At 40.4% G+C, this 26,624-nt stretch overlaps 2 protein-coding genes across 6 annotated transcripts; both read right to left on the bottom strand.

Annotated features, from left to right (window-relative positions):
- Positions 1 to 225: 225 nt before the first annotated feature.
- Positions 226 to 5,863, bottom strand: il22 (interleukin 22). 2 transcript variants are annotated; one of them, XM_044186900.1, is made up of 7 exons: positions 5,711 to 5,863; positions 4,058 to 4,130; positions 3,707 to 3,944; positions 2,689 to 2,754; positions 2,415 to 2,564; positions 1,666 to 1,725; positions 226 to 741 (listed from the first exon to the last, which is right to left on the bottom strand). In XM_044186900.1, the coding sequence occupies exons 3-7, from the start codon at positions 3,887 to 3,889 to the stop codon at positions 628 to 630; spliced, it is 573 nt and encodes a 190-aa protein (XP_044042835.1). In that variant the 5' UTR covers positions 3,890 to 3,944; positions 4,058 to 4,130; positions 5,711 to 5,863; the 3' UTR covers positions 226 to 627. The 2 variants fall into 2 exon arrangements, with proteins under 2 accessions (XP_044042835.1, XP_044042836.1); XM_044186901.1 differs by lacking the exon at positions 5,711 to 5,863 and having other exon boundaries at positions 4,058 to 4,377.
- A 4,341-nt stretch (positions 5,864 to 10,204) lies between these two features.
- mdm1 (Mdm1 nuclear protein) lies at positions 10,205 to 25,434 on the bottom strand. Of its 4 annotated transcripts, none has more exons than XM_044186895.1 (16): positions 25,204 to 25,432; positions 23,846 to 23,945; positions 23,186 to 23,335; positions 22,359 to 22,679; positions 22,070 to 22,161; positions 21,817 to 21,954; positions 20,077 to 20,238; positions 18,408 to 18,526; positions 18,240 to 18,327; positions 13,876 to 14,102; positions 13,628 to 13,795; positions 12,815 to 12,897; positions 12,612 to 12,673; positions 12,274 to 12,541; positions 10,730 to 10,792; positions 10,205 to 10,639 (listed from the first exon to the last, which is right to left on the bottom strand). In XM_044186895.1, the coding sequence occupies exons 1-16, from the start codon at positions 25,219 to 25,221 to the stop codon at positions 10,530 to 10,532; spliced, it is 2,169 nt and encodes a 722-aa protein (XP_044042830.1). In that variant the 5' UTR covers positions 25,222 to 25,432; the 3' UTR covers positions 10,205 to 10,529. The 4 variants fall into 4 exon arrangements, with proteins under 4 accessions (XP_044042830.1, XP_044042831.1, XP_044042833.1 ...); XM_044186896.1 differs by having other exon boundaries at positions 18,240 to 18,282; positions 25,204 to 25,430; XM_044186898.1 differs by lacking the exon at positions 10,730 to 10,792 and having other exon boundaries at positions 25,204 to 25,434.
- Positions 25,435 to 26,624: the final 1,190 nt, after the last annotated feature.

Raw genomic sequence — 26,624 nt, 5'->3', positions numbered from 1 at the left:
CTTTATTCCTGCTGACGTCTTTAATGTTATTTTTGTTGTTTTTTGCATTGTCATTGTTGAGTTTCTCTGTTGCATTTATTGTCCTTTTTTGTTGTTGTTGGATTTCATCATCTTTACTCAGTTATAAATGGTGTGAAATAATATTAAAATAAGTCCTGCATTGAAAAAGTAGAGAACTATTGCTTTAACTCCAGACTACAACACCAGCAGAGAGAAGAGCCAACGTTCATATTCAAACCAAACTTTATTGATTTTCAAGTAAATCTTGTTACACAGTTTATTCAGCACATCATGTCCAACAGTCTGACTGTAACATTAAACTTTTAAATACTGTAACACCTTCCATAATAATTAGCCATAACATGGCAACATGATCAACACCAGAGTCCGTTCAGCTCAGGTATTAAACATTCTGATCAATAAATAGATCAATAACTAATCAATTATACTCAAGTCAATATAAATATTGTACATTTATATTTTTAAAAAATTTAAATATGTTCTCAAATTAAATAGAATAATAAATAAAAGTATAAAAATTGTTGGTATAAAAGCTGATAAATATGATAAATAGAAAACCGGCTGTTTGCTCAGAGTTCAGTAGAAACAGTAGAAACAGTCGAGGCGTCAGTGTGCGGCAGCAGCAGTGGAGTTTTTCGGCTGGAGGCAGAAGTCCTGCAGGTAAGTGAACAGGATGTCGATCTCTCCCACAGCTTTGTTTATACCTCGCTCACCCCCCATCTGAAACAAACAGAGACACATTAGAAACAGTAGAAACACACTAGTACAATTTAAAGGATAAGTCTGGTGATTGGTGATATTAATATATATATAAATGGTGCGTTATCATTGCTAATTTTCATTGCTTTTCACTGGATTTGTTGCTAACTATTAGCTGTTTTCATTATCGATTACTCTGCTGATTATTTTCTCAATTCGTTTGGTCTATAAAATGTAAGAAAATAGTGGAAAAACAGCCACTAAGCCAAAGGTGATGTCTTTAAAATATTTTTTTTGTCTGACCAACAGTCTGAAACCCGGAAGACATTCGGTTTATTATCACATAAAACAAAGAAAATCTGCAAATCATCGCATCCGATAAGCTGGAACGAGGAATCTGGTGTTTTTGCTTTTAAAAAATTACATAAATGATGAATCAGTTATCAAAATAGTTGCAGATAAATTTTCTGTTGATCGACTGATCGATTACTTGACTAATAATTTTAACTTTTTTTCACTGGTTAAAATCTATGGAATAATATTAGTGCTGAAAATTCTGGGATTAAAGGACTTAAAAATTATCTAAATGATCAATATAGTATATGTAAATTAACTTTCTGTTGATCAACTAATCGATTAAATGTTTCAGCTCTAGTTGACAATATGAAAAAATATAATTACGCCAGACTAATCATCTTATTCGGAGCTAACAGATGGTGCTCATATTTAGTCTTTAAGCTCGTTATCTGGAGATACTGTAAAGCTGTGTACAGATGTGAAGCAGAGTTTAATAATGTGTCATTATTTTGGGAATGCAGGCTTCTGAAGACCAAACTTAAATAAGAATAAAATGCAGTAAAGACACAATGGAGCAGCTTCGTATCTGACTAATGTCAAAGTGTTTTCAACCAGGTGTCAATCCGGAGTTTAGTTTTAAAATCTTACCTTGGTGAGCTTCCTGCGAAACTCCACAGCGTGATGATGGTCATGGTAGTGAGTCACATTCTGGAGAGACAGACAGGTAGTGGAGGTTAGCAGCTGTTAGCAGTTCAATCTTTGTATGTGTGTGTTTGTGCTGTTTGTGACCGAAACCACTGAAAGTAGTTATCGATTTTAAGATCAACCACACCACCACACGTATACACTCTCCAAAAAATAGCTCCATCATAACAGTTAAGTCTCATCAAGTCGTCCTGAGACTTAGATGAGAAGACTGATGCCACTCTCATGTCTGTCTGGTAAATATGAAGCTACAGCCAGCAGACGGTTCGCTTAGCTTAGCATAAAGACTGGAAACAGCTAGCCTGGAAGCACAAAATAAAGTGTGGTTTTAAAGTGGGTTATGAGCTGAACTATTTCTTCGAGAAAGTCACTGCTCCCGGCCAAGAAGTAGTGAGGCACATGACCCAATAAAACCTGTCATTTGTACACTTTGCTAGCTGTTTCCATGCTAGCAGTTTCCCCCTGTTTCCAGTCTTTATGCTAAGCTAAGACGCACAGACATGAAAGTGGTATCAATCTTCTGATCTAACTCTCAGCAAGAAAGCAAATAAGCGAGGCTAGCTCTTTCCCCCTTTTAAAAGTCTTTATGCTAAGCTAAGCTAACTGGCTGCTGTCTCCGGCTTCATAATTAGCGTACAGATGTGAGAGTCATCAACAGCTGACTTTAAACACTTTTCCGCTCTGACACTCACACAGCCTTGAGTCTGCAGGTCCTCGCTGACACGGGTGAGGTCAGTCTTCAGCCGGTGCATTTTGGGATGCTGGTTGTCATGGTGATGCAGGATGTTGTTCAGGTAGAAGTCGAGGATGTTGGCATGGAGGCAGCAGATCTTCAGGTGGTCCTGGAGGAGGCGGAGAGGTTAGAGGTCGGGTTTGGTTATGAGAACGTTACTCGAATGTACCACTGGTTCATTTTTTGTGAGAAATGTGTAACATTACAGGAGCGTTGTTTGAAATTGTTCTCACCTGGTTAGCGTTGACTCTGGGCAACAGTCTGGTGCTGGAGTCGTCCTCCGTCTGCACACTCTGAGCCTGAAGAGACAGAACACCAGATTAGCATCACATATTAACCAGAGTCCCCATACCCCAAATGTTGACAAGACATCAAAAATAAAGCCTCTAAAATGTTTTAATTATTTGGATTTGTCACATTTTATTTATTAAAACTGTTTGATAATATTATCTGTTATTTTTTTTTTGCCATATTTAGCCTAAATACGTTTTCAAAGCCTTCTCCATCCTGTCAAGTATAAAAATCTAGTGGGGAAATAATGAATCTATTATTTATTTAGAATTTTTTTTAAATCAGGCTAAAAATACTGGCATTAGCCTATAATACACCCACTATGTTTTAGTTTTTTTCATCTGTATTATTTTATAATTGCCTCAGGTTGCCAAAAGCCCCCAGATTCCCCCAAAAACTACAGGGACATGACCTCAGTATCTATCTATGCCCTTGTACCAGATGTACTTGACATGAAGCACGACCTAAAATCTACGGAGCAACATTAGTGCCAAAACAACACAATTGTAAATTTAAAGTTCAAGTTAAAAAATTTAGTGTCTAGATTAATTTTTCAGATTTAAAGCCAGATTTCTGATATTAAAATTGGAATTCTGGCATTAAAGATAACTAAGAACATTTTCTAAGTACTGTACTTGTACTTTACTCGAGTATTTCAATTTTATGCAACTTCATGCCTTTACTTCACCACAAGTCAGAGGCAAATACTGTACTTTTTACTCCACTAGATTTATTTGACAGCTTTAGTTTTACATATAAAATGTGATTAGTCTATAAAATACGAAGCATTTTTATAGATTAAACTATCAAACAGAATATAAAGTTAAAAGTAGCTTCGCCATGAAACATATGTAATAAACATTTTCAAAATGACATTAAATTGAGAATGTGACTAGTTAGCCAGACTTGCCTAAACATTTAAAGTTAAAAAAAAAAAACTTGTTTAAATTGACCACTCACGTGTTGTGACACTTCCCGGACAGCCTGGTACGTCTCCGGGTTTCGTAGCGGCTGGCTGAGCGGCCGGTCGACAGGGAGCGCCGCTGCCTGCTCGGCCCAGCCAATCAGAAGCAGCGGCAGGAGAACCAGCATGGCGGCGGCTGGACGGAGGAAGGAGACGACTTTTGCGGCGAAGAGCTTCATTTTTCAGGTTGATAAATTAACTTGCAGAATGAGGAGAGAGTCAAAGTGTTTTCACCTGCAAGACAGAAACAAATTACAAATTATAACAAAGCAGCAAATTAAGCTTCTGTAATAAAACATTAAACTTTTAGATTAATCCACTGCATCTCCGTGTGTGTGTGTCCTCACCTGTCAGGAGATGCTGTTGTGAAGACTTCTCTGAGCCCTGTCTCTTTATATACAGATCAACCCTCCGCCCCCTCTGTAGAAATATAGGACAGGTAACCATCCAAAAAACCCCAACACACACACACACACACACACACACACACACACACACACAGAGGTCAGTGCTGAGTTGGTATAATCTGTGTTTACTGTCACTTACACAAAGAGGAAATTAACTGTCAGTCAAGGTGTGATGACTAACTCCGATAATGATAATAGCAAATAATCGATTTGCTAAAAGGGCATTTTAATTGTACGTCAGTGACATCGTTTCCTCTTTTTTTCCGTGTGTGTGTGTGTGTGTGTGTGTGTATTCCCTGATGGATTAGAAGCGTGAAGCCACATTGTTACATAAACTTCCTCTGACAAATAAAAAAATACTTGTCCGACCAGTTTGTGACAGTAGCTGTGCTCAGATTAGATGTTTGTATTGTAGGTTTATTTTTATCATACGCATATAAGTGTTGCAATGAGCAACACTTATTACTTAACACAAGAGTGTGATGTCATTATTTTTTAATTGCATTTAAAATGATTAAAGTATCTAATGTGTGTGGAAGCAATTTTGTAATAGTGTATGGTTTTAATGATACAATAACTAAAACAAATACATAATTTATGATTTGTGTTTTCAGCTGCAAAATTACCTTTTTTTAATAAATGCAAATAATGGCCCTTATTGTCTTTAAAAACAGGAAAAAGCTGCGCATTTATGAAAAATATCACTTGACTTTTGCACACCAAAGCTGAGTGTTGGATCCAGTGAAAAGCCTTAAATTGCAGTGCCTCTAATGGCCCCTAGAGGGTGCTGCTCCGAGAATAGTCTGATTGTATTGAAGTGAATGGGATAACTCGCACTATCTGTCTAGAAAATATAAACAGAAACTAATAAATACTCAAAAACATTATTAAGGAGCCCCACTGATAATCCACGACTAACTGTGTATTTATAAAAAAATCAGTGTTTGTACAGTAAAATGAAAAAGATTTTAAAAACTTATTGTTTCTAAATGTAGCACTTGAAGAAGTTTATTTGATGAAGTTGATGTTGGGGTTGTAGCCACATGGTTGAATGCACTTATTGTAACTCCCTTTGGATAAAAGCGTCAGCTAAATAAATGTAATGTAATGTAAAGTTCAGTGTTGAATCCAGTGTATCGTAAGCTGCAGTTCCTCTAACAGCCACTAGGTGGCTGCTATATTGAAGTGAATGGGAAAACCTCTAACGTCTCCCCAGAAATCCAAAGTTTATAATTATTTTTAGACATCTATTTCAGTTCTCAGTAATATTTGTTGTATCTGATGTTTAGCAGGTATAATGTTTACCATTTTCACCATGTAGGATTAGCGTGTTAGCATGCTAATATCTGCTAATTAGCACTAAACACAAAGTACAGCTGAGGCCGATGTTGAATGTTGTTTTGAAGGTATTTGGTCATAAACCAAAGTACTGGACAAGCTATGAATGCCTAAACGTCCAGATCCAGCACGAGGGGATCATCAAAGTCAGTAAGAGTCATCCTCTGGGGAACACGAATATGTGTACAAAATTTCATGGTAATCCATCCAATAGTTGTTGAGATATTTCCTTCTGGACCAAAGAGGTGGACTGACCTCTAGAGCCACGCTGCTAGCATGGCTGATGATATCTTTGTGTGTTGTTGGAAATAGTTGTCATATCTGGGGTTTCTAGTCTTTGTAGGTTTCTTAAATCCTCAGGTCTGTTCCCAGCTGTAGTTAAAGAAAACACAATTGCACCCCTGTAGTTAATTAACGGTCTTAATCCAATGCCACACCAAGATTATAGGCAGACTATACTTAAAGTACTTATAGCTGATTTTTTTTTACACAATACTGACATATCATCACCATGAAAAAGTTATTATGGTGAACGTGATCATTCATTAGGAGTCGTGTTTGTGTCACCTGATGAGCGTAAGTCCAACATTAACTCTCTTTTAGCTCTGTTTTTGGTCTCCAGCAGCTCCTGAGGGAAACATCTGGCTCTTTTTTCTCTGAAAACGACGCCGTGAGAGCGCCGAGAGGAAACCAGAGCAGTGAAGCTGCAGCCGGACAGATAAACAACGAGCTGAAAGTCACTATGAAGCTCCGTAGAGCCGAGCCGAGCCGCAGGTTCAGCTGATGATTCTCTGTATGTTAGTATATCGATTATAGCCGCTTAAGATCATTAACAATGCTAGAGGCAAACATTATAAGAACCTCATGAGTCAATCAGAAGAAATTGTGGGACATCAAGCAGTTAATTTCAGACGGAAACAAACAAATACAGGAGAATTATGTAACAGCATGCGTTATCAGTAAATACAGCGGCGGTGATATTGTAGTAAAGTCTGCTCCTCTGAGGCCATACTGGAAACGGCCACGCTGCTCATTGATTGATGCCAGCGCAGTAACGCCCAGTTCCCCTCAGTTTCCTCACTCTGAGGTTTTTTAACATCAGTATTTCCCTGTCAGGGTTTTCCTGTAAGTTTTTTTTTGGGTGTGAAGTGAAGGATCGAGTGGCCGGGTCCTTTTTCTATTTAATTTTTTCATTTATTGTGTTGGATGTGGGTGTGTGAATCCCTTGGAGACTGATGATGGGTAATAAGATAATGAGGAAAGGCTTCACATCTAGAATGGAGCTGCAGATATTTTGAGCTTTTTATTTCAAATAAGCTCAATCAGAATTAAAAATGCTTCAAGTGAACGCCTTCATTAGAATAAACTCACTCAATCTGAGAAATCTCATTTTGAATGTATTTACTAGTTTCCTGTCTGAGGCAGCATTTTCTGATACAACTGTGGCTTTTTTTGTGCCACTTTTTTTTTATTGGTTCCATAAACTCATCAGATCGGGTGTTACCTAACCTCTGCATCACAAAAAAAAAAGAGACTTTTTGATGACATGTTGCAACATGTTGTACGCAACGATGAAGAAGCGAGCTGAAGTGGAACACCCAAATGAAATGGAAATAACCACCGACACGGATGAACAGCGGTGACAGAGACCTGACCAGAGCTGCAGGAAGTTTTGAGATAAATCCAAAAAGGATTCACAGAGATACTCTTCCAGACTCAGAGGAAGTTTTGTGTTTAAAGATAATTCCGGAAGTTGTTCTTGCAATGATAATAAACTACGATGAACGTGTCATTTTGATGTATTTGTATTAGAGATCTTTTATTTGAAGCTAAAAGCTGGAACATTTGAGCTGATCTGAATTCAGTGTATGAGAGCGGGCCTTGAACTCCAGCAGCAGGCATTAACCTTTTCAGAACCGGAAGAAAAGTATCTTTAATATTACTGCTACGCAGCGAGAGCTGTGTTCATGACGGACTGCATCCGCTTCCATTTATAATGACACTGAGCTGCACTCTCAGTACTGTTCAGTGCAGTTACTGTCATCTGGAATAGCTGAGACCATGAGAAAGCTTTTTATGCTCATGAACTAAAGAAAATGCAGCCCCCTGGTTGCTTGTAACAGATGATGTTTGTTAATGTTGTTATTGCAGAATCACTGACATTTTTTTAAAAATCAAAACCCTTTCTCAGAGCTTTTTATTAATGTGATCCCCAAGTTTTATTTATCCAGTTCCAATGTTTTATTTGTTTATTATTTTATTGTATTTTGGGTATTTTGTTCTGTTTCATTCTCTGTACTTTTATTTGGTAAGGTGCTATATTAAAAGGTTTACCTGCCAGATGTAAGTATGGTCAAAAATTATAATAGAAATAAAAATACATTTTCACTATATATATGTGTGTGTGTGTGTGTGTGTGTGTGTGTCTGTAAAGTAAAAAAAAAATCTTTATATACTAGAGAGAATGAAATAGAATAAAATACCCAAATTCAAAACACATAAAACTTTATATATACACAGTATGTGTGTGTGTAAAGTAAAAATTTCTTTTTATCATTTCTGACCATAATTACCTTTTGTTGGCACCAGACGTCTAATTAAACTACAGAGTGACCTCAGTTTAATTAGGCTACATGACCTTAAAAATGACACGTCTGATCATTTTATTTAGTGCTCAGTACTTTAAATTAGCAAATTATCACTTAGACTGATTTCATTTGTGAATTAAAAAATCGTCCCATGTAAGTGCAAACACAGCTGAAAATTTAAAAAATGTACCCGACGGCAGATGTTTTCCTGGAGAGACAAACTGAGATTGAAGGCATCGATGTCACATGATGAAGCCTGCAGGACGACTTTATAAAACCTTTTTCATAACGTTTGTTCACGACGGCCACTCGTGACAAAGGAATCACATCACATCAAGTCTTGATTAAGAACACAAGGTAAATATAAAACATTATTTAAGACCGTTTAAGGATTTAAACAAGGTAATTTTATGACTTTTTGCACACTCACTCGGTGTTTCACGTGTGTCGTCACATTTCTTTTGACTAGTGCAGTGCGCGTTCGGAGCGGGCCGATTGCTTGGCCCTGGAAGTCCTGTGGGTCCTCAGCAACACACCCGCCAAGTGTGAAGTCCATCATACACACATACATACAGAGATTCCTTCCTTTATAGTTAGATATAGCGCCACCTATTGACCTAATGGCACCAAATTTGTCATGGACATCATATCTACACATGTCCTCCAAATGTGGTTGCAATAGCACAAAGCGTTCAGAAGATTTTTTTGTAATTTATATGTCCTGCCCACAGCATTTGAGCAAAACTCGGTGACGATTGTTCAAAATTTGTAGGAGTAGCGAAAAAACAGATTTGGATAAAATTCAAAATGGCGGAAAATGGAGCTAGACACAAATGGGCGTGGCTTATATGGATAGATTACGTCTGGACAGAATCCAAGAATTTTGTTTCTGAGACTTACGGTTCAAAAGTTACAGGCCAAAACTTAGTGTGTTGTTACAGCGCCACCATCTGGCCAACTTGCACCACGTTTGACACCGCACTCCCTCGGGGCCTCAGCCATACGCCCGCCAAGTGTGACGTCGATCGGATGAAAGGCTGTCAAGAGAAAGACAGAGATTCCTTCCTTTGTAGTCAGATGAAACGTTAGAGCAGGACTTTCTCAGAATGACATCACAGGACAGCCCACGCCCGACGCACTCCCCCAGCTTCATGCTGTTTGTTCTGACCTGTATATCATTATGAGGGGAATTCACCGTCATTCATCACTTCATACCTGGCTGTAAACTGTGTGTGTGTGTGTGTGTGTGTGTGTGTGTGTTTGTATAGTGTTGAAACAGTGCGTTCAGTGCGAGCGATTGCCAGGTAATGCGTCCTCTCTTTCCTGAGGAAGTGATGACGAAGTTTGTTCTTCTTCCACTGCGACCTTTGACTCGACGATCAGCTCTCTGACGTTTGATTTTTTTTTTTTTTTAAATAAATATTTAGAGGTGTGAGGAAAAATACTTTCAGGGATCTTGTTGTAAATTCCCAATTTAATAAAGCTGAGTGTAAATGCAAAACAGATTAGATCTACAGAGGAACTTTTTGACAGGTTTAGTTACTTTGCAGATTCAGATTAATAATACAAAATATAATCAACAAATAAATAATGATGTATTATTATATTTATACAACTTTATTGATCCCCTGGGGGAAATTCAAAAGCAACCCAGCAGCATATGAAGTCATTAATGCATCAATAATCCAATAATATAATATATATTATTCTGAAATGGGCCGTTCTGCATGATGAGAACTTTTACTTTTGGTACTTTAAGTATATTTTGATGCTAATACTTTTATTTTCATTGCAGGACTTTTACTTGTAACAGAGTATTTCTACACTGAGTGTAGAAGTGTACTCCATCACTGCGCTCCTGATTTGTTTATTGCAGTTTAATAGACTCTAACCGTCATTAATGTGCGTTTTTCTTTATTTTAGTTTTTGGTTTATTTATTTGTTAATGTTGCAGAGCACACTGAAAGTATTCAACTTACTTTGAATAATTTAATTTAATTTCCACTTTCCATTTTTAGCTACACTCACTGAGATGCTAGTTTGAGGTTTAAAGATTTCAAAGAAACTGGTTCTAACTCACGTTTTTTGAACTTCTGGTAACTTAAACTCACATTTCTTATGATTTCTAGCAGTCTAGTGACAAAAAACTAACAGAAATGAGTTGGTGTTCATGTCACTTTTATGGCTTTGATCTCAGCAATCACACAGTAAGCAACATAATTACTAAATACACATAATTACTACATTTATAAAAACATCTATTATAAAACTGTAGTGTAAAAAGGAACAGTACAATTATCAGCATATTAAATTAATCTATAAAACTGCATTATTCTCGCTATTTAAATTAAATCACTTAAATCTATAAAAATACATTAATCTCACTAATTACTGTACGACAGTGATCGATCAGCTAAAACTCTACAAACAACGTGCTGGTTTCCATAGCGACAGCGGTGACCTGGTTGGGGTCGGGAGGTCAGAGGTCATCTCTTCCCCCAGAAGTCCTCTCGTCTCTTCTGAGCGCGCTCTAGCACGGTGGACGCCATGGAGCAGGAAGCTGCCGAACGCCACGACATCACCGACAGCCGGTCGTCTAGGCAACGGGAAGATAAGGTTTAATAAAGTTTATAACAGATGTAAAATTCTGTTTTTTTTTTATTTTAATGTGTTTTTAAATTTCCACCTTCATCGGAGCCGCAGCCTCCTCCTGAACACTGCAGCTCCCTGAACCTCAAACCCAACTCACCTGCGGAGACACAGGTATGGGATTATTCAGAATGTGTACGTTACTGATCAACAATGTGCTCCGGTCGCACAGAGCCGTGGGTTAAAATCCGTCACATTATATGTCATTTCGGCAAAACCTACAGCCATGCTAGCAGCTCTGTGAGGCTGTACTTACACACAGTGGTGCTTTGAGCTAAATGCTAACACCAGCATGCTAACACTATCAATGCTATTTTAGCATGCTAACATTTGCCAATTTGCACTAAATACGGGGCCTTAAGTGTACCCCCAGCCACAGTCCCACAGGGCCTTTGATCACTGCATAATAATATAAATAATGCTGTGTAAATGACATTATTTAATGAGGCGCACATTATGACAGAGTGTCTTTTAAAGGAGCAGTGTGTAGGGTTTAGTGGCTTCTAGCGGTGAAGTTGCAGACTGCATCCAACCGAATGCCGCTCCCCTTCCGAGCTCTGTCGTCTCACAGTTCACGTCATGTTGGAAAACGTTTTGTGAAATCTGCCACAGACATTTTCCCAGGTTAAATATGAAATCCGATCTGTTGAGAAAACTGGATGAAAAGAAAATGAGAAGGAAGTGAAGAGGAGAGCGGGGGGGGAGTCCCTGTGTGTCGCCAGGACAGGTTACGTTTTACATTTTTTCTAGTGACTCTTCACGCACCCCCTCATTTTGTCTTAATGTGGCTTTTGTTCTCCAAACCAAACCTCAGCGTCAGACAGACAGTTTTTATATTCTGGTGATTATTTTTCATCATGCAAACATCGATCAAATATTAAAATGTCAAATTCTTTTCACACAGATCAGGTAGGCGTCACCTTGGTTTAGCATTTTAGCATGTTAAGCCTCAAATTTGGATCCATTTTCAAACCGTAAGACAGGATGAAAAGGTGCTGAGCAAGTATGTTGAAATTTAAACAAACTATACAAGAGAGGAATGTTTTTAAATTGGTTTTAGAGGCTTTTTGATAAAAATCGGGATGACAGACTTCTTCAGTTGCTTCTACATTTTCTTGAAACTTTCAAAGCAGATACTGCAGATTTTAATTAATTTATAAATTAATATAAATTGATGTGACATACGTTGTTTTTAGTGTGCTTCACTTTGGGGGTGCTGCGCAACATTTCATGAGTTTTGCTTCGTGAGAGCGCAGTTTGGTTAAAAAGAACGGAAAGAAAAACACATAAAACACAAAAAATAATCGTCCCGGTCACAAATCAATATCAGAAACTTTAATCAATTCATCACCAACAGTCAAATTGTTGGTAACTATTTTGATAATTTCGGATGTTAGACGTCACTTTGGGTGTTGGGAAACTGTTTCTGTCACTATTTTCTGATATTATATAGACCAGACAATCAATTGATTAATGGAGAAGATTAATTTATAATGAAATTGATTATTAGTTGCAGTCCTATTATTATTAACAATACAAAACCAATACATTACTGATAGCAGTCTCGGCTGTGAAGCTCACCGTTGTGTTGGAAGTCGGGGTGTCTCAGAGTGCCTTGGATACAGTGCGGCGGGGGTGGGACCAGAGGGGGCGGGGCTACAGGGGACGGAGGCGTTTGCTTCGTCCTGATTGGTTTAGAGGGAGGACTGGCAGCTGGTTTGTCGTCAGGGGAGGAGCCAGAGGACGATCTGTGGGGGGAGTTATTCTCTGGCCACGCCTCCATCCGTTGGACCGGCACGTCGAGCGCTGTCTCCGCCCCCGCCGCCATGGAAACGGCTGACCCACCCCTCTGAACACAAAAACAGTCACCTCAGTATATATAACATATAATATAATATAACATTTGATTATAATATCACCTGTTGTTTGTATGGAGAAGATTCATCACTGCTCTTCAGTTTTCCCACAAGTATAGCGCCTCCTGGAGGACAAACACAGGTCACACACTGTGGTCTGAGCTCTGTGTGCGTGTGTGTGTGTGTGTGTGTGTGTGTGTGTGTGTGTGTGTGTGTGTGTGTGTGTGTGTGTGTGTGTGTGTGTGTGTGCGTGCGTGCGTGCATACCAGTGACAGGTGTGGTGAGGTCATGGTGAGTTCTCTGAACAGGTAGCATCTTCAGCCTCGGAGTCGGTAACCTTCCCTCCTCCCCACACACACACACACACACACACACACACACACACACACACACAAGTACACACAACACACACACACACACACACACAAACACAAGTACACAAGTACACAAAACACACACACATACACAGACACACACACAAACACAAGTACACAAAACACACACAGACTCACACACAAGTACACACAAGTACACAAAACACACACACACACAAAACACACACACACAAAACACGCGCACATACACAGACACACACACAAACACAAGTACACAAAACACACACACACTCACACACAAGTACACAAAACACACACACACAAACACAAGTGCACGTACACACACACCCCGAAACACACACACACACAGTTTCAGTTCCTGAGAAACCAGTGCGGCCGCAGAAAAACTTTGATCAGAGTTTCAGGATGACAAACAAATAAAATGTTTCTGTTTCTAACAGAAACGCGATCGCGTCAGCACGGAGAGACTTCAGCACTGACAGCAGCGTCAAAAAGACAAAAATCAAACGTGCGAATGAAGCGTGAAAGCGCTGAACCGTTGACCTTCACACACGCGTGTCCTCCTTTGACCTTCTCTCCCTTCTTTTACTTTCATATCAGAAACGTGGCGAAATCTTTGGCCGTCAATCCAACGCGACGCTCCCAGATCGCGCTGTGACCGACGACCACCGACGGCTGATTTAGAGCTTTGGTGAAAAGCAGAATCTGAAGAGGAACACTTACTCGTTTGTATTTTCTTCTTCTTCTTCTTCTTCGTCTTCTTCTTCTCCCCAGGCCTTACGCCGTTCAGCAGGAGGACTGGGAGGCGCTTTTATTTGTGTGTTTTTGTTTGTTCGGTGTATTTCTCCTGACCCCGGAACAGAAGACCTCTTACTGGAGTCACTGGAGCGGCTGAAAACAAAGACAGACGCTCAGAGATCAGCCCAGAAAAGCTTTCAGGTGATGTTCTCGCCACCCGCCATGTCTCTCACCTGGCCAGGTCCAGGGCCTCCACACAGGAAGAGCTGCGGCTGCCCGGGTCACGGCAGAGGTCAAAGGTCAGGCGGGGGGTGGGGGGGTCAGTAGCTGAGCCTGTGGTGTCTGTTGGCTCCCACAGAGCGTTGTGTTCAGAAACCAGCTGGCTCAGGTGATCTCTGGAGAAATTAGCTCCCCAGGCTCGACGGCGGTACGACAAGGCCTTCTGCCTCAACTCCTTCACCTGGACGGGAACACACAGCGAGTCTTTTACCCCTTTTTGACCAAATAGTCCCAGGAACTAAGTATCTCCAGGAATCTAAGTCTGCACATGAGGCAAAGGTACTGCGGGAGGTGAAGGGGACAGGTGCAAGTCAGTGTTCTAAAAACAACAGGAAGTTAGTTACTGTAATTCGGCCCGCTTAGCGGACTCTTTCTCCAAATCATAACTCAACTCTAAACACACAGACATGATACACTTATTTTTAGATTCAGTGCAACTTACACTTTCTAAGGAGTTCATTGATAAGGGTATGAGAGTAAGGATATTAACATCACGGACATTCATCATGAATAAATGTCCACAAATCCGCTTAGAAATCATAGAAAAAAGACACTTCGTAACTGCAGAACTCTGAGAATCATCACGTTTTTAAGTTTTCTTCAGTATCACAGTAATCCAGTGATAGTTGCCTGTAAATCCATGGGCGCAATGCTAACAGGAGCTGCTAACAGCTGATTCGGCTACTTTTATTGGTGCAAATTAGCCGAAATGTAAACTAATATAGGCTAAAACAACAGGTTTGTGTTTGACCAGTCAGCAACATTTAGCCCCTTCTGCCTCGACTCCTGAACCTGAACCTGAAGAGAGATGAACCATCCAGACTAAATCCAGAAGGCCTGATGTTAGTTCTTCCACTCATGTCAAAATATCAGAGCCGAAACGCTGATTAATCAATTAGTTGTTTGGCAGAAAATTATTCTGCAACGATTCTGATTTCAGTCGTCAAGTAAAAACACTCTCACATGTGAGGATGTGCTGCTTTTCTTCTTTTATTTTCATTTTAAATTGCATATCTTTGGTTTCAGCCTGTTCAGACAAAGATATTCTTGGTTCCCAGAGGTTGATTCTTAACTGTTCTGGCGACCTCCTGACCTTTCCTCTAGTACCGCCATGAGGCTTTGGTCCTAAAAGTATAAATATATGAGAGGGAGACCAAACACAGAGCTCCACTGACTCATACTCATACTTCATTGAGCTGACGGAAATTTGACAAAGAGCACTGCTGTCAGTTCACACGTAGCCTGTTCAGAAAGCAGCTACATGACCACAACCAAACAAAATGTTTGCTGCTGCTTTTTAAACAAATGACAACTATGAGCGTTTCAAAACTTCTCTGTCTGTCAAAACACACGGAAATGTCAAATACCTGCCAACTTCACTGAAACAGGAGGACGAAGGAGGAAGAAAATGTGTAGAAACACGATTGACTCAGTAGCCAGTGCGTATATCATGCTGAAGGAATCTATTTTACTTCCTAGAAGTGTTTATTTTATTCAAAGCAACCATATTATATTCAAGATGTGTGTTCATTTTAATCAAAGAAGCGCTGAATTTATGATCAGAAAGCAACACGTGAACATCGGTGGCCGCCCGGCTGTGAGAGGTCGCCCGGGGAAAGTCGCCAACTTTCATCTCCAGGAGCGCTATCTGATGTGCGTCTGGCAGACGTCTACTGCAACAAAGGGAGCGTTGTTGTGAGCGACGTGCTGAAGGCTGATCAAAGGAAGGAGAGAAACCACTGCAACAATAAATCAGCAATACACACAGAGGGGAAATGCTGAAGGACAAGATTCAAGGGGAGTTATGAGAAATGATAAAGATGTTTGTGCAATCACACCTGATTTCAGAGAGTCTGTATCAAAACTAGTTACATTTAAGGGCAAATCATTAAATTATAGTTTCGTCATCTCTGCTTTAATTATGTAATTTGTCTTGCAGCTTTTGCAACACCTTACGCTGTAGATTCTGGTAAACGGTAACCTGACCCTGACCCCAGTCCAAACCCTGGATGAACCCCCGGCCCACTTAAGCTAACCTCAGCCTGTCTCTAACCTAAATCTCAACCCCAAGACGAACCGTAAGCCTGACGCATCTCTACGATGACTGATATTCTGCTGAATGACAGCAGCTCTGAGTCTGTAAAGGTTTTATTGTTTCCTCTGAACAGACAGCACGTGACGTCAGCTGACAGCTTCCCTCCACCTACTGAAACTCTTTACAGGCCAGACTCACCGCAGGGACGGAAAGTTAACGGGACAGTTACACATCGCCCACAGATTCATCAGGTTCATTTATTTGAAGAGATCATGTACAATTAAAATAAGCGGCAGCATCGTTAGTTTAAACCCTCCGTTGGCTCCATCAGTACAAACTCGTTGTGCAATACAACAGCCCTGCTATAAATCCCTCACGAAGGTTAGAAAGTTCAGTTTTTGTTGAAACGTGTTGGGAGAAGTTTCTACTCTTTTATATCAATGAGTGTAGCTTTGGCTTCAGAAGCAGGAGCACCGAAGTCTGCAGTTCTTCAACCACACTTCAACCATTTATACTAAACTAGCAATTAACAATTAATGCACTAAAACTTATATTTGGTTTCATTAAAGTGAGCTCAGGCTGCATGAACATCTCTAACCGCAAAGATATAAAATAAGTAAAGCCTGTAAATATTTTAAGACTGAAAAATAATGTTAGTCACTAAAAATTCAGTCTTGTCCCAGACACACTGTACTGTACTTCACTAATACAATTACACATTGTCACCTCTAAATCACAAGACAGCCCTAAATACCAGAAACACCTCTCTGTATAATGCAACAGAGTTCAACAGCAGCACAAACTACATCCTGCAAAACGATCACACAGTTGAATCAACGCCTCTAAAACAGTTTCAACAAAAACTGAACATTTCATATCACATATGTTCATTATATTTATGCGATAGTTGGACATGCCACTTCAAAGCCAGGGGCATTAATGCGGTAACAGCCTCCACTCTTCTGGTGTCAGGTTCCCAGCAGACGTTGAACCTGGCGGCAGAGACTTGCTCCCATTCAGACACAAGAGCATTAATGAGGTCCAGCGCTGATCTTGGACGAGTCCAGTTTATCCCAAAGGTCAAGAACTTCCACACCAAACTGGGAAACCCATTTCTTTATGGAGCAGCTCTGTGCACGGGGGCTTTGTGATGTTGAAACAGGAACGGGACAAACACAAACTGTTATTTCAGTGTATTTTGGCCATATAGTGTAAAAACAGTCTTTAAATATTAGGAAGAAAAATGCAAGACTAAGATTCAAAGAAACTGTTTTCCCGGCACAGGTTTAGGGAATGTACTTTACGCTGTTTGTCTGCTGCTGTTTGATGTTTTCAGCTGAACTGATGTCAGCTAAAATCTGCAGATTTCACGGAGAAAAGTTGAAAAGTGCTTCATCTTGCAAAAGCAGCAGCCCCACTCCTCAACAACACTTTCCACAAAACCGGTGGGAACCTACCTGTGTATGTGTGTGTGTGTGACTAACAGAGAGTTGTTTCCCTGAAATGAAGCTCTGTGGTTTCACTGCTGACACTCTGGGTTTCCATCACACACACACACACACACACACACACGCACACGCACACAAACGCACACAGTTTAGCTAGCTGCCAGGCACTGCGCAAATCCCCCGACTACCACATCAACGGACCTGATCAGGGACGTAGTGATCAGTCAGATCAACCGTCCTCTCCCTGCGAGGTGTTTAGATGTGCAGGTGGACAAAGTGCTGCAGAGTTTAATTTAGCTAACACACATGGTCATTGCTGTTTGTCTGATTGCCTTTTCAAGTCTCTAGAAGCACCTGGTCTGTAAGTTGTGCTGACGATGGTCACACATTTTCACCTTTTGCACATGTAAGAAATTGATGCATTTTGCACCTGAAGAGCCTCTTCTATATGTTTTGTCAGTGTGCAGGCCTATGATATGGGACTGTTTATCTTCTTAAAAAGCCTTGATTCAAGAGCGCAAACCCACTTTCACTTTTGTTTCTCATAGTATTGTTTCCATGTTTGAGCTCTGTCCTTTAGCTCTGTTAACTAAACCCAGCTGAACAGCTTGTTAGCTAACAAGACAACATGTAAATCGGACAGTTTTGGAGCTGTTTGAAGGTGTATTTTTCCTCGTTAATGGCGCTAGGAGCAGTTTCCCCCTGCTTCCAGCCTTTATGCTAAACATGACCTCTGTACTGATATCAACTTCTCACCTGACCTGCAGCTTGATAAATGAGTCCAGTAATAAAGACAGTAACTGACCCCGCCCCTCATTATGAGGCATGACCTGACCTGAGGGGCATCGCCGTCCGTGGCCCCGCCTCCCTCCGGGATCCTGTAGAGGGGAGAACGAAAGCTGGACTCATACTCTGTCAACATCCTGTCAGACAGACAGATGATTTCATGAACGTAATGAATTCACAATAAACAATAACACACATAACACACACAGAAACACACCTGTGTCCTCTCTGCACCTGAGGAGGAGGAGGGGGCGTGACGTCCTCTTTCTGAGGGGCGGGGGCATCACGTTTAGGGCGCGGCTTCTTCTCTGACTCCTCCCTCCTCTTTTTGTTGGTCTGGAGATGAAAACAGCTCAGTCAGGACCTTTGTTGTTAAGTGACTGCAGGAACAACAAGCGCTGCGCTGTCAGTCATACGCGTGCATTATTACATGTTTATCTACTGAATCACATACTGACCGATTACAGAACTCTTTAAACCAATTTTACAAACACGGTGAAGGCAAACACTAACAGAAAGACAACTAGGGCCGCAACTAACAATTATTTTCATTATCGATTAATCGACTCGTTATATATATATCGAAAAAATGCCATTCACAATTTCTCAGAGGCCATGGTAATAAATTAAATTAAATTAGCTTGTTTAGTCTGACTAACAGTCTAAAAAACATTAAGATATTCAATTTACGGTCATATGTGACAAAGAAAAACAGCAAATCGTCACATTTGAGAAGCTGGAACCAGAGAATGTTTTATCTTTTTGTTTGGAAAAATTACTAATGATTATCAAAATAGTTGCAGATTAATTTTCTGACAATCGACTATTAATCAATTAATAGACTTATCGTCGTAGCTCTAAAGACAATTTTATGTGTTGTTTTACAGATAAAGGAGTAAACAGTGTTTTAAATAATACCCAACAAGTTGCACATTCCACGACTGAAACTGAGATGCAGAAACGGGAGTTTTGAGACGCCATTTATCTATTTCTTAAAGAGAGCCAAAAGTCAAGACGTCACTTCCTGTCTGGCCTCTGTTCCACTAGCTTCTGTAACTCAATGCAATCTCTCGTTCAGCTTTTCTTTCATCGGTCTTTCTGATAAAATGAAGCGTGTTCCTGAAGTTTACTTTCCATATTCTGAGACAAATAACAGTTAAATAACGATTACTTTGTGAGCACAGAAAAAAGCTACAGCTGCCTTGCCTCTTCTGTCGAGCAGTGACGTTTAGCCCACCAGCATCTAGGGCTTATGGGAAATGGTGTTCGTTAATGGCTGTTAAAAAACAGAATTATTGAATAAACAACGGTTTTAGATTGTTTTTCAAAACAACTACCATCCTTCTCAACACACTGTTGATGAAGGCTGGATTTTTAGTTATTAGCATCGTCACAAATGTGATTTTGAATGAGGTTTTCTTAAGTTCTGGTTTCACTTGGGCTCTCCATCGGTTATATAAATAACCCTCGATCCCAGCTCTTTAACTAAGCCTCACTGTTGCTGTTCTCACCTGCAGTTTAATACTGGTGTATTCAGTTAGAACTACAAACAACCATGTACGTCACAGGTGTCCGGTTAGACTGTCCGGTCACTAGAAGTTAATCCACACCTGCCAGCCAATCAGAATTGAGAATCTTTAGTGGCCATGGTATTAATAAAAGTAATTTATCAATGCATAGACATTTTAAATTCCTTTCCCCTGCATGAAAACTCGCAGAACAGTTGAAAGGTGCAACTGAGCACAGGGTGTGTGTTATAACATGAATAAAAGAAAACAGGAAATGAATAGAAAGCGTGTTAAAGTAAGTGTTAGGTTTTCTGTCATACCTGTATTGGTATGAAACAGTAGGGGGTAGTGTGTGTGTGTGTGTGTGTGTGTGTGTACCACGTGTGTGTGGAACAGTGGGACTCTCTGATGTTCCAGGTGTTTCCGAAGGCGGGGCTTGGTGGGTGGGACCAGACCCTGGAAGCTCCGCTGGTACTCTGTTTCCATGGAAACGAGGTTCTTCTTAAAGGGGGGCACAGATCTGCTGCTGGAGTGGAGCGCCTGCAGGGAGGGGGTCAAAGGTCGGCAGAGTCACTAGTGACCAGTCACTTAAATACTAATCAATACAAATCAAAGAACAGTGAAGTGACTGATTGAATGACTCATTAAACCACTTTTAAAACTCATCAATAGATTCACCAGTTATATCAATAACTAAACAACCAGTAAACTCTCAGCTATTCTTCAGTTAAACTAAACCAGCAAAAAAACAGTCTATCTCCACCTAGTGGACACACAGCTATATTATATAGTAATACAGCTCTTAGCAGTATTCAGTATCAAAGCTGGTACACACACACATTCATTGTGAGTATAAGATGTATTATGATCACGCAGCTTGTACAGCAGCATGCAGTAGTAGTACTCTCCTTGCTATACTGTCAACAGGAGGAAGCACTAGAGATGTACCTGCTCAAACAGAGCGCTGATCTCATACCAGTGCTCTCTTTTCAGACATTAAATCTGTATACCTCATGTGTGGAACCCATTGGAATCAGTTTTATGTAAGGCAACGTGAGTCGGCCGCCCGCCATTCACAGCAAAACACACTGTATGCTCATAAAAACGTTGCTCCATAGTGCTACGTGTGGTCAAAACACCACAGAGTAGCTTTAATAAGGTCAGTACTGTGGCCAATACCAATGCGGCGTATCAGATCGGTTAGCACACACATGCTATTGAGTAGCAAATAGTAGTATTTAAATGGTAAATGGACTTATATAGCGCCTTTCAACTACATATCACATTCACACACATTCATACACTGATGGCAACTGCTCATCAGTTGGAAGACTAATCATTCACACACACACTCACAATTTGGGGTTCAGTGTCTTGCCTGGGGGGAAGCCGGGATCGAACCACCGACCTTCCGATTGGTGGATGACACGCTCTACCACCAAGCCACAGTCGCCCTTATTTTATTTTATTTTTATTTATCGAAACAAAGGCTCTGTTTACGTTCAGGATGAAAGCAGGAACATATTGTAGTAACATACTGATATCGTAGAAAAAGGTTTCAGTCGTAGTCGTCTGGACGCTGTTTTCAGAATCAAGACGTTTCGGCTCCCATCCGGAAGTCATTCTCAATTGTGAAAAAAATGGGACGGGAACTAGAAATTTAAGCTACTCTGTGTTACATAAGCCCTGCCCTCAGGAAGGAGTCTACCTGAGTATCTGTTAATAGCTAGTTTCACCTGAAACTGACCTAATAGTTTCAAGATGGCCCAGTAATCAGTAATCAGGCCTGTTGTTTTCTGGCTGCACCTACCTCATCACTGTTAAGTACCTGATTAGCATGTGATTCTTTGTAATCACATGCTAATCAGAACACTCCTGGACGAATGAGGGACTACACCGTCTTATTTTGAAGTAACATACTGATACTTAATCAGTTATGTCGGCAGGTGAACACTAATTCTCTATATGATAATGTTAAAATATATGTAGCATTTGGGAGTATGAAGTATTTGGCAGTAGCATATCTGTCAGACAGTCAGTATGGGTTTCATGTTTGGTAGTGTTTTGTAATATGTGGTAGCATCAGCCAGTGCTCAGTGCTGTTTGGTAACATTGCACCTGTTCTGCAGTCAGTATGGGAGAAGCAGCAGTTGCAGGTTTCTTCCAGCTGAACTGTCTGTGGTACTCCGACCTATGAGCTCCTGACCTTTGACCTCCCGACCTCAGCCCCGCCCTCCACCGCAGAGCATGCTGAACCTGCAACACGGGGCGGAGGCAATACTGTTCATTTAGATTTTCAATAAACATATATTTTACAGAGAGACAGAGACAGAGAGGTAGTAACTCGGTTAATAACTACATTTTGGCTCACCTCATTGGTCGAGGGCTGCTGTCCGTCAGGTGCTGCTTTCAAAGGTTGGCTCAGCTGTGGTTGGCTGTCAGGCTTGGAGGGGTGGGGCTTCGCTGAGGAGACAGAAAAACAGCGTTGAGACTATATGGTTCAACCAGGACGGTGCATTATGTAACAGCTCAGAATCAGGGGTCTAAAGAGGGGCTGCATGTTGTTTACGTTGACCCCCTGAGACAAAACAAAGTTGCTGAAAATAAAATTAAGATGAGTGTAAAAACATAACGAAAGCAGAGTTATGTGATGTGTCTACCAGATTTTCCAGCAGCTCCTGGTTCTACCGATGGTCCAGGGTTTGCAGCAGGTCGGGGTCCTGCTGGAGGTCCTGGGTCTGCAGCAGGTCGTGGTCCTGCTGGAGGTCCTGGGTCTGCAGCAGGTCGGGGGCTTGCTGGAGGTCTTGGGTCTGCAGCAGGTCGTGGTCCCGCTGGAGGTCTTGGGTCTGCAGCAGGTCGGGGGCTTGCTGGAGGTCTTGGGTCTGCAGCAGGTCGTGGTCCTGCTGGAGGTTCTGGGTCTGCAGGACCAGGAGGTGTTGGAGGTTGTGGCTCCTTCCTGTGGGCTGAGCGACTCCTAGAGGCTGGTAATGAAGAGGTGGAGAGGATGGAGGACATTTAAAGAACACCTTATTAGTTTACATAGGATGCTAACATGCTAACGTTAGCATACTAACATGCTAAACAGCAGCTTTTTATTTTACTATTTAACACGATCATTTCATGCATGTTAACATACTAACATTAGACATAATAAATGTATCTTAATATACTGACGTTGGAAGCTTTAACCGTAAGCTTGTTAAAATGTTAACATTACATAAAAGCTAGCATGTTCACACGCTAACTGTACACATTTACATTAACTAAGCTCAAAGCCTGACAAAGAACAGGTTAGATCAATGTTTAGCAGTGCCTGACAGCAAAGGGCTGAGCCAGATTAGCTCTGAAATGTCCTAAATTTGCCACCATACAGAAGAGAGACCTGCTTTACAGCAGCACTTTAATAACTTCATTGTGTTCTTGTGTGTTTTTACTTATAATGTCTTTCTGAGAAGATTCTTATGAGTTTGTTATGGAGACTTTCTACCAGCAGGGTGTGCTGTTCTGTGTGCATGAGGAGTCAGATGAGCGAGGGAGTGCTGTGGATCTGGTGGACAGAGCAGAGAGCTGCAGGACTGAGCAAGACCAGCAGGACCGGGCCTCTTCCGACGCTGGAGACCTGGTTCTCTGCTGATACCTGAGAGAAAGACATGTCAAAGAAACGAGCTGTAATTTTAGACTTTTAGAACAATAATGATTTCATATTTCTAGATCAGTCCTGGCATTTGTGGATGAACGTTTTACGAAGTGTTCAAAGATCATCTCAGACTTTAAGTTTCTAATGATGCGGTCAGCAACTTGATGTCAGAGCGAGAACTTTTAAACTTAAACTCCTCTCAGTGAAGCTGATTTTTTTTAAATTTAGTTCATTTGATGGGGGGTGCACAGGGAAGTGTGGTAATATTTGAAATTTTAAGATGATAAAATGTTATTCAGTCAAATTCCCAATATGTTCTAATGATGAAAACATGTTCTGCATTCGTACAACTGCAAAAAACAACCAAAAAGAAAACAGCTTAGCTTCAGACATTTGTGGCGGGAAAGCAGAAAAATCAAGTACAAACTCGACACTGTATCTGGAGCACGTCCAGACTAAAGTTTGTCCAGTCCTCCAACGTCCAATCAGAGCTCACATCAGGGTTCTTACCCATCTGGTCGGAGCGCAGGCCGGCCAACGGGGCGCAGCGCTGAGGAGACACACTTCTGGACCGGGAAACCCTGTAGCTCTTCTGGTATTCACTCCGACACTGACGCAAACACACAAACATACAAACATTGTTCAAACAAAACCCACAGAACTTTAAATTCTAGTGGAGATCAAAACGTTTCCAAGGATACCAAACATGTCAGAGTAAATTTTAGGGAAGTGTTAACAAATCCAGAATATTTCCATTTGATTAAATGGTGCAGCCATAAAAAAACAAAGAATCTCGGGTTTGAAAATTTTACTTATTGTAAGCATCATTTAGCTTCAATGAGGTGTTGTAACAAGCTGACACACAATATATACAGTGTGTATACTGTATGATACCATCATATAGGGTTAGAGAGTCATTTAGTTTTGAATCGTAAGGGAAATGCACAGAGTTTAAAGTCTATATAATGATACTTGTGCTGAAATGATAAGTGAATGTACCGAAGAGTCATTCAACAGAAAATTAAATGCAGACAATCTTTATAATCAATTAATCGTTTGAGTCAGTTATAAGGCAATAACAGAAAAGATTCTCAGTTTCCACAGTGTGAATATTTGCTGCTTTTCTGTGTTTTATATCATTGTAATCTGAATACTTTTGGGTTTTGGACTGTTGGTCGGACAAAACAAGACACCTGAAGACGTCACCCCGAGCTCTAGAAAACAGCGTTTTTTACTATTTACTGACATTTACTAGCCTGCAAGTTGTTTGTGACAATAAAACTTGATTTGAATTGAAAAATAAGATCTCGAGAGATTAATCAATAATGAAAATAATCACTAGGTGCAGCCCCAAATGTCATAAATAATGGCAAAGCCCGTCAACATTTCTCAGATCTTAAATCACTGTAATCAAACTTCTTATTCAGTCTGAATGATGAAAGATCAAACAAACAACAGAACTAAATGATAATCAATAGAGATAATATTATGGAACAATCATACTTTTAATAATTAATATTAAATACAGAGTAGTACTGATGAAGTTAAGTTTGTTATCATATCATTAGCAGTTGTAACAGTAGCTCTAGCTGTAGTTGTACAGTCAGGTGAGTGTTTGCAGTCAATCTGAAACTGATTAGCTGGATTATCTTATTACATCAGATTAAATCACATTAATCCTGACCTGCAGTCTCGTGCAGGGTTCTGTCTGGAACACCGGAACCAGACAGGTACACCATAGCTAAAGCTGTAATTTAGTTAATACCAGTTCATGAATAAAGCAGTTAGCGAACTCGGTAACCTAGCTACGTTCGTTAGCATCGGTTTGTTTGGCTAACCTGTTGCTAATGCTAACACCTGTCGCTTACCTTGAAGCGGACGGTCATGGCGCTCTCACCGCTGACAGAAAACCGCGAGAAGTGACTCCTTTGTCATTGCGCGCCTGAGCTGAGTTTGTTAACTAGCTGGTTAGCATCGTATAACTAGCTAACTAGCATGACCAGCATGCTAACCGGGTCCTCCACTTCTCCCCAGCTTCAGTAACGGAAAGAAGCTACCGCCGTTGTCATGGCAGCTCAGCGTCTCGCGCAGGCGCGTTCGCAGCAAGACAAGCGGTGGTTGACAACTGACGTCAGCTGCATTGTAGGTCTGTAAAAACTTATAAGTATGACCCTTCTCTCTCTCCGTACTTGTTTTATGGCGTCATTTTTAATCAGTTTATTTTTTATAAATCAATTTGGATCCATACATTTTAGATCATTTTTAGAATAATCTCCAAATTACTTTGTTGTGACAAGCAAGCAGAAAAAGGTGAGTCTTGGAAACAAAACAATTCCTAACTCAAGGTCCACTTACTTGGGGTGGGCGATGCCACAGAATTTGGTTTCACTCTTCAATTTTCTGGAGCTTTCAACCACATCTGATGGCATTTTGCTTGAGGATTTAATTTTTTTGTCAAACTATATTTACATTATTGTCATATGCTGGATTACATTAATTACTCATAGATACAAATGCATATATAAATCTAAACTTTAAATATACTGTATCTGTCACATTGATCTGGAATATTAGGAAACTGCACTATTGCTTTTGCACTTTTACATTGCATTAGAAATTCTGGTCTGGAGTAACAAACTGTATATAGCTTTCTACCTTATCTATTTGAAATTTGAATACGTTTTTTTTTCCTCTAATCTTTATTGTGTTCATCTCTGGTATGGATTCTTCCAGCTTTTCTTATTTATTATGTACTTTTTATCCATATCTTATATAAATTAAATATATAAGAATATACATTTAAAAAAAAAGTAATTAAATAAATTCTGAAAGTGTCTCTTCACTGCTCTGTTTGTTTTCTGTATGTGGTCAAACATGCATCTATAACCAGACTATGTATCTGTCCGTCTGTCTAATCCAGAATGACTCCACATCGCAGGTTGCTGTTACAAAATTGCACCACTTTTATTCATTTAAGGCTTTTTAGTTTTTACTTTACATTTGGCTTCACCCCCCCTCCCCTTCCCTCCCCTCCCCTACCCCCCGCTGCTGCTGTGGGTTTCTGTACTGGAAGAAACCAGTTCAGACCAATTTTCATACCAGTTTTAAACTCCGACGGCTGAACCCTGACGATTCAGCAGAATGGAAATTGGATTTTAACCTGATACTTCACTGGTCAAACTGGTTTCTTTTACATTTCACCGGTCATCATGCCATACAGAGAAAAAGAAGCAGGTTTATTTCAGTAATGTAAAATAATTTCTTCTCGTTGTGAATTAATTCAGTTTGC

The sequence above is a fragment of the Siniperca chuatsi genome, linkage group LG23, assembly GCF_020085105.1.
Source record: "Siniperca chuatsi isolate FFG_IHB_CAS linkage group LG23, ASM2008510v1, whole genome shotgun sequence".
Classification (NCBI taxonomy): domain Eukaryota; kingdom Metazoa; phylum Chordata; class Actinopteri; order Centrarchiformes; family Sinipercidae; genus Siniperca; species Siniperca chuatsi.
The sequence above is the reverse complement of the archived record's forward strand: the minus strand, read 5'-3'. Positions and strand labels throughout refer to the sequence as shown.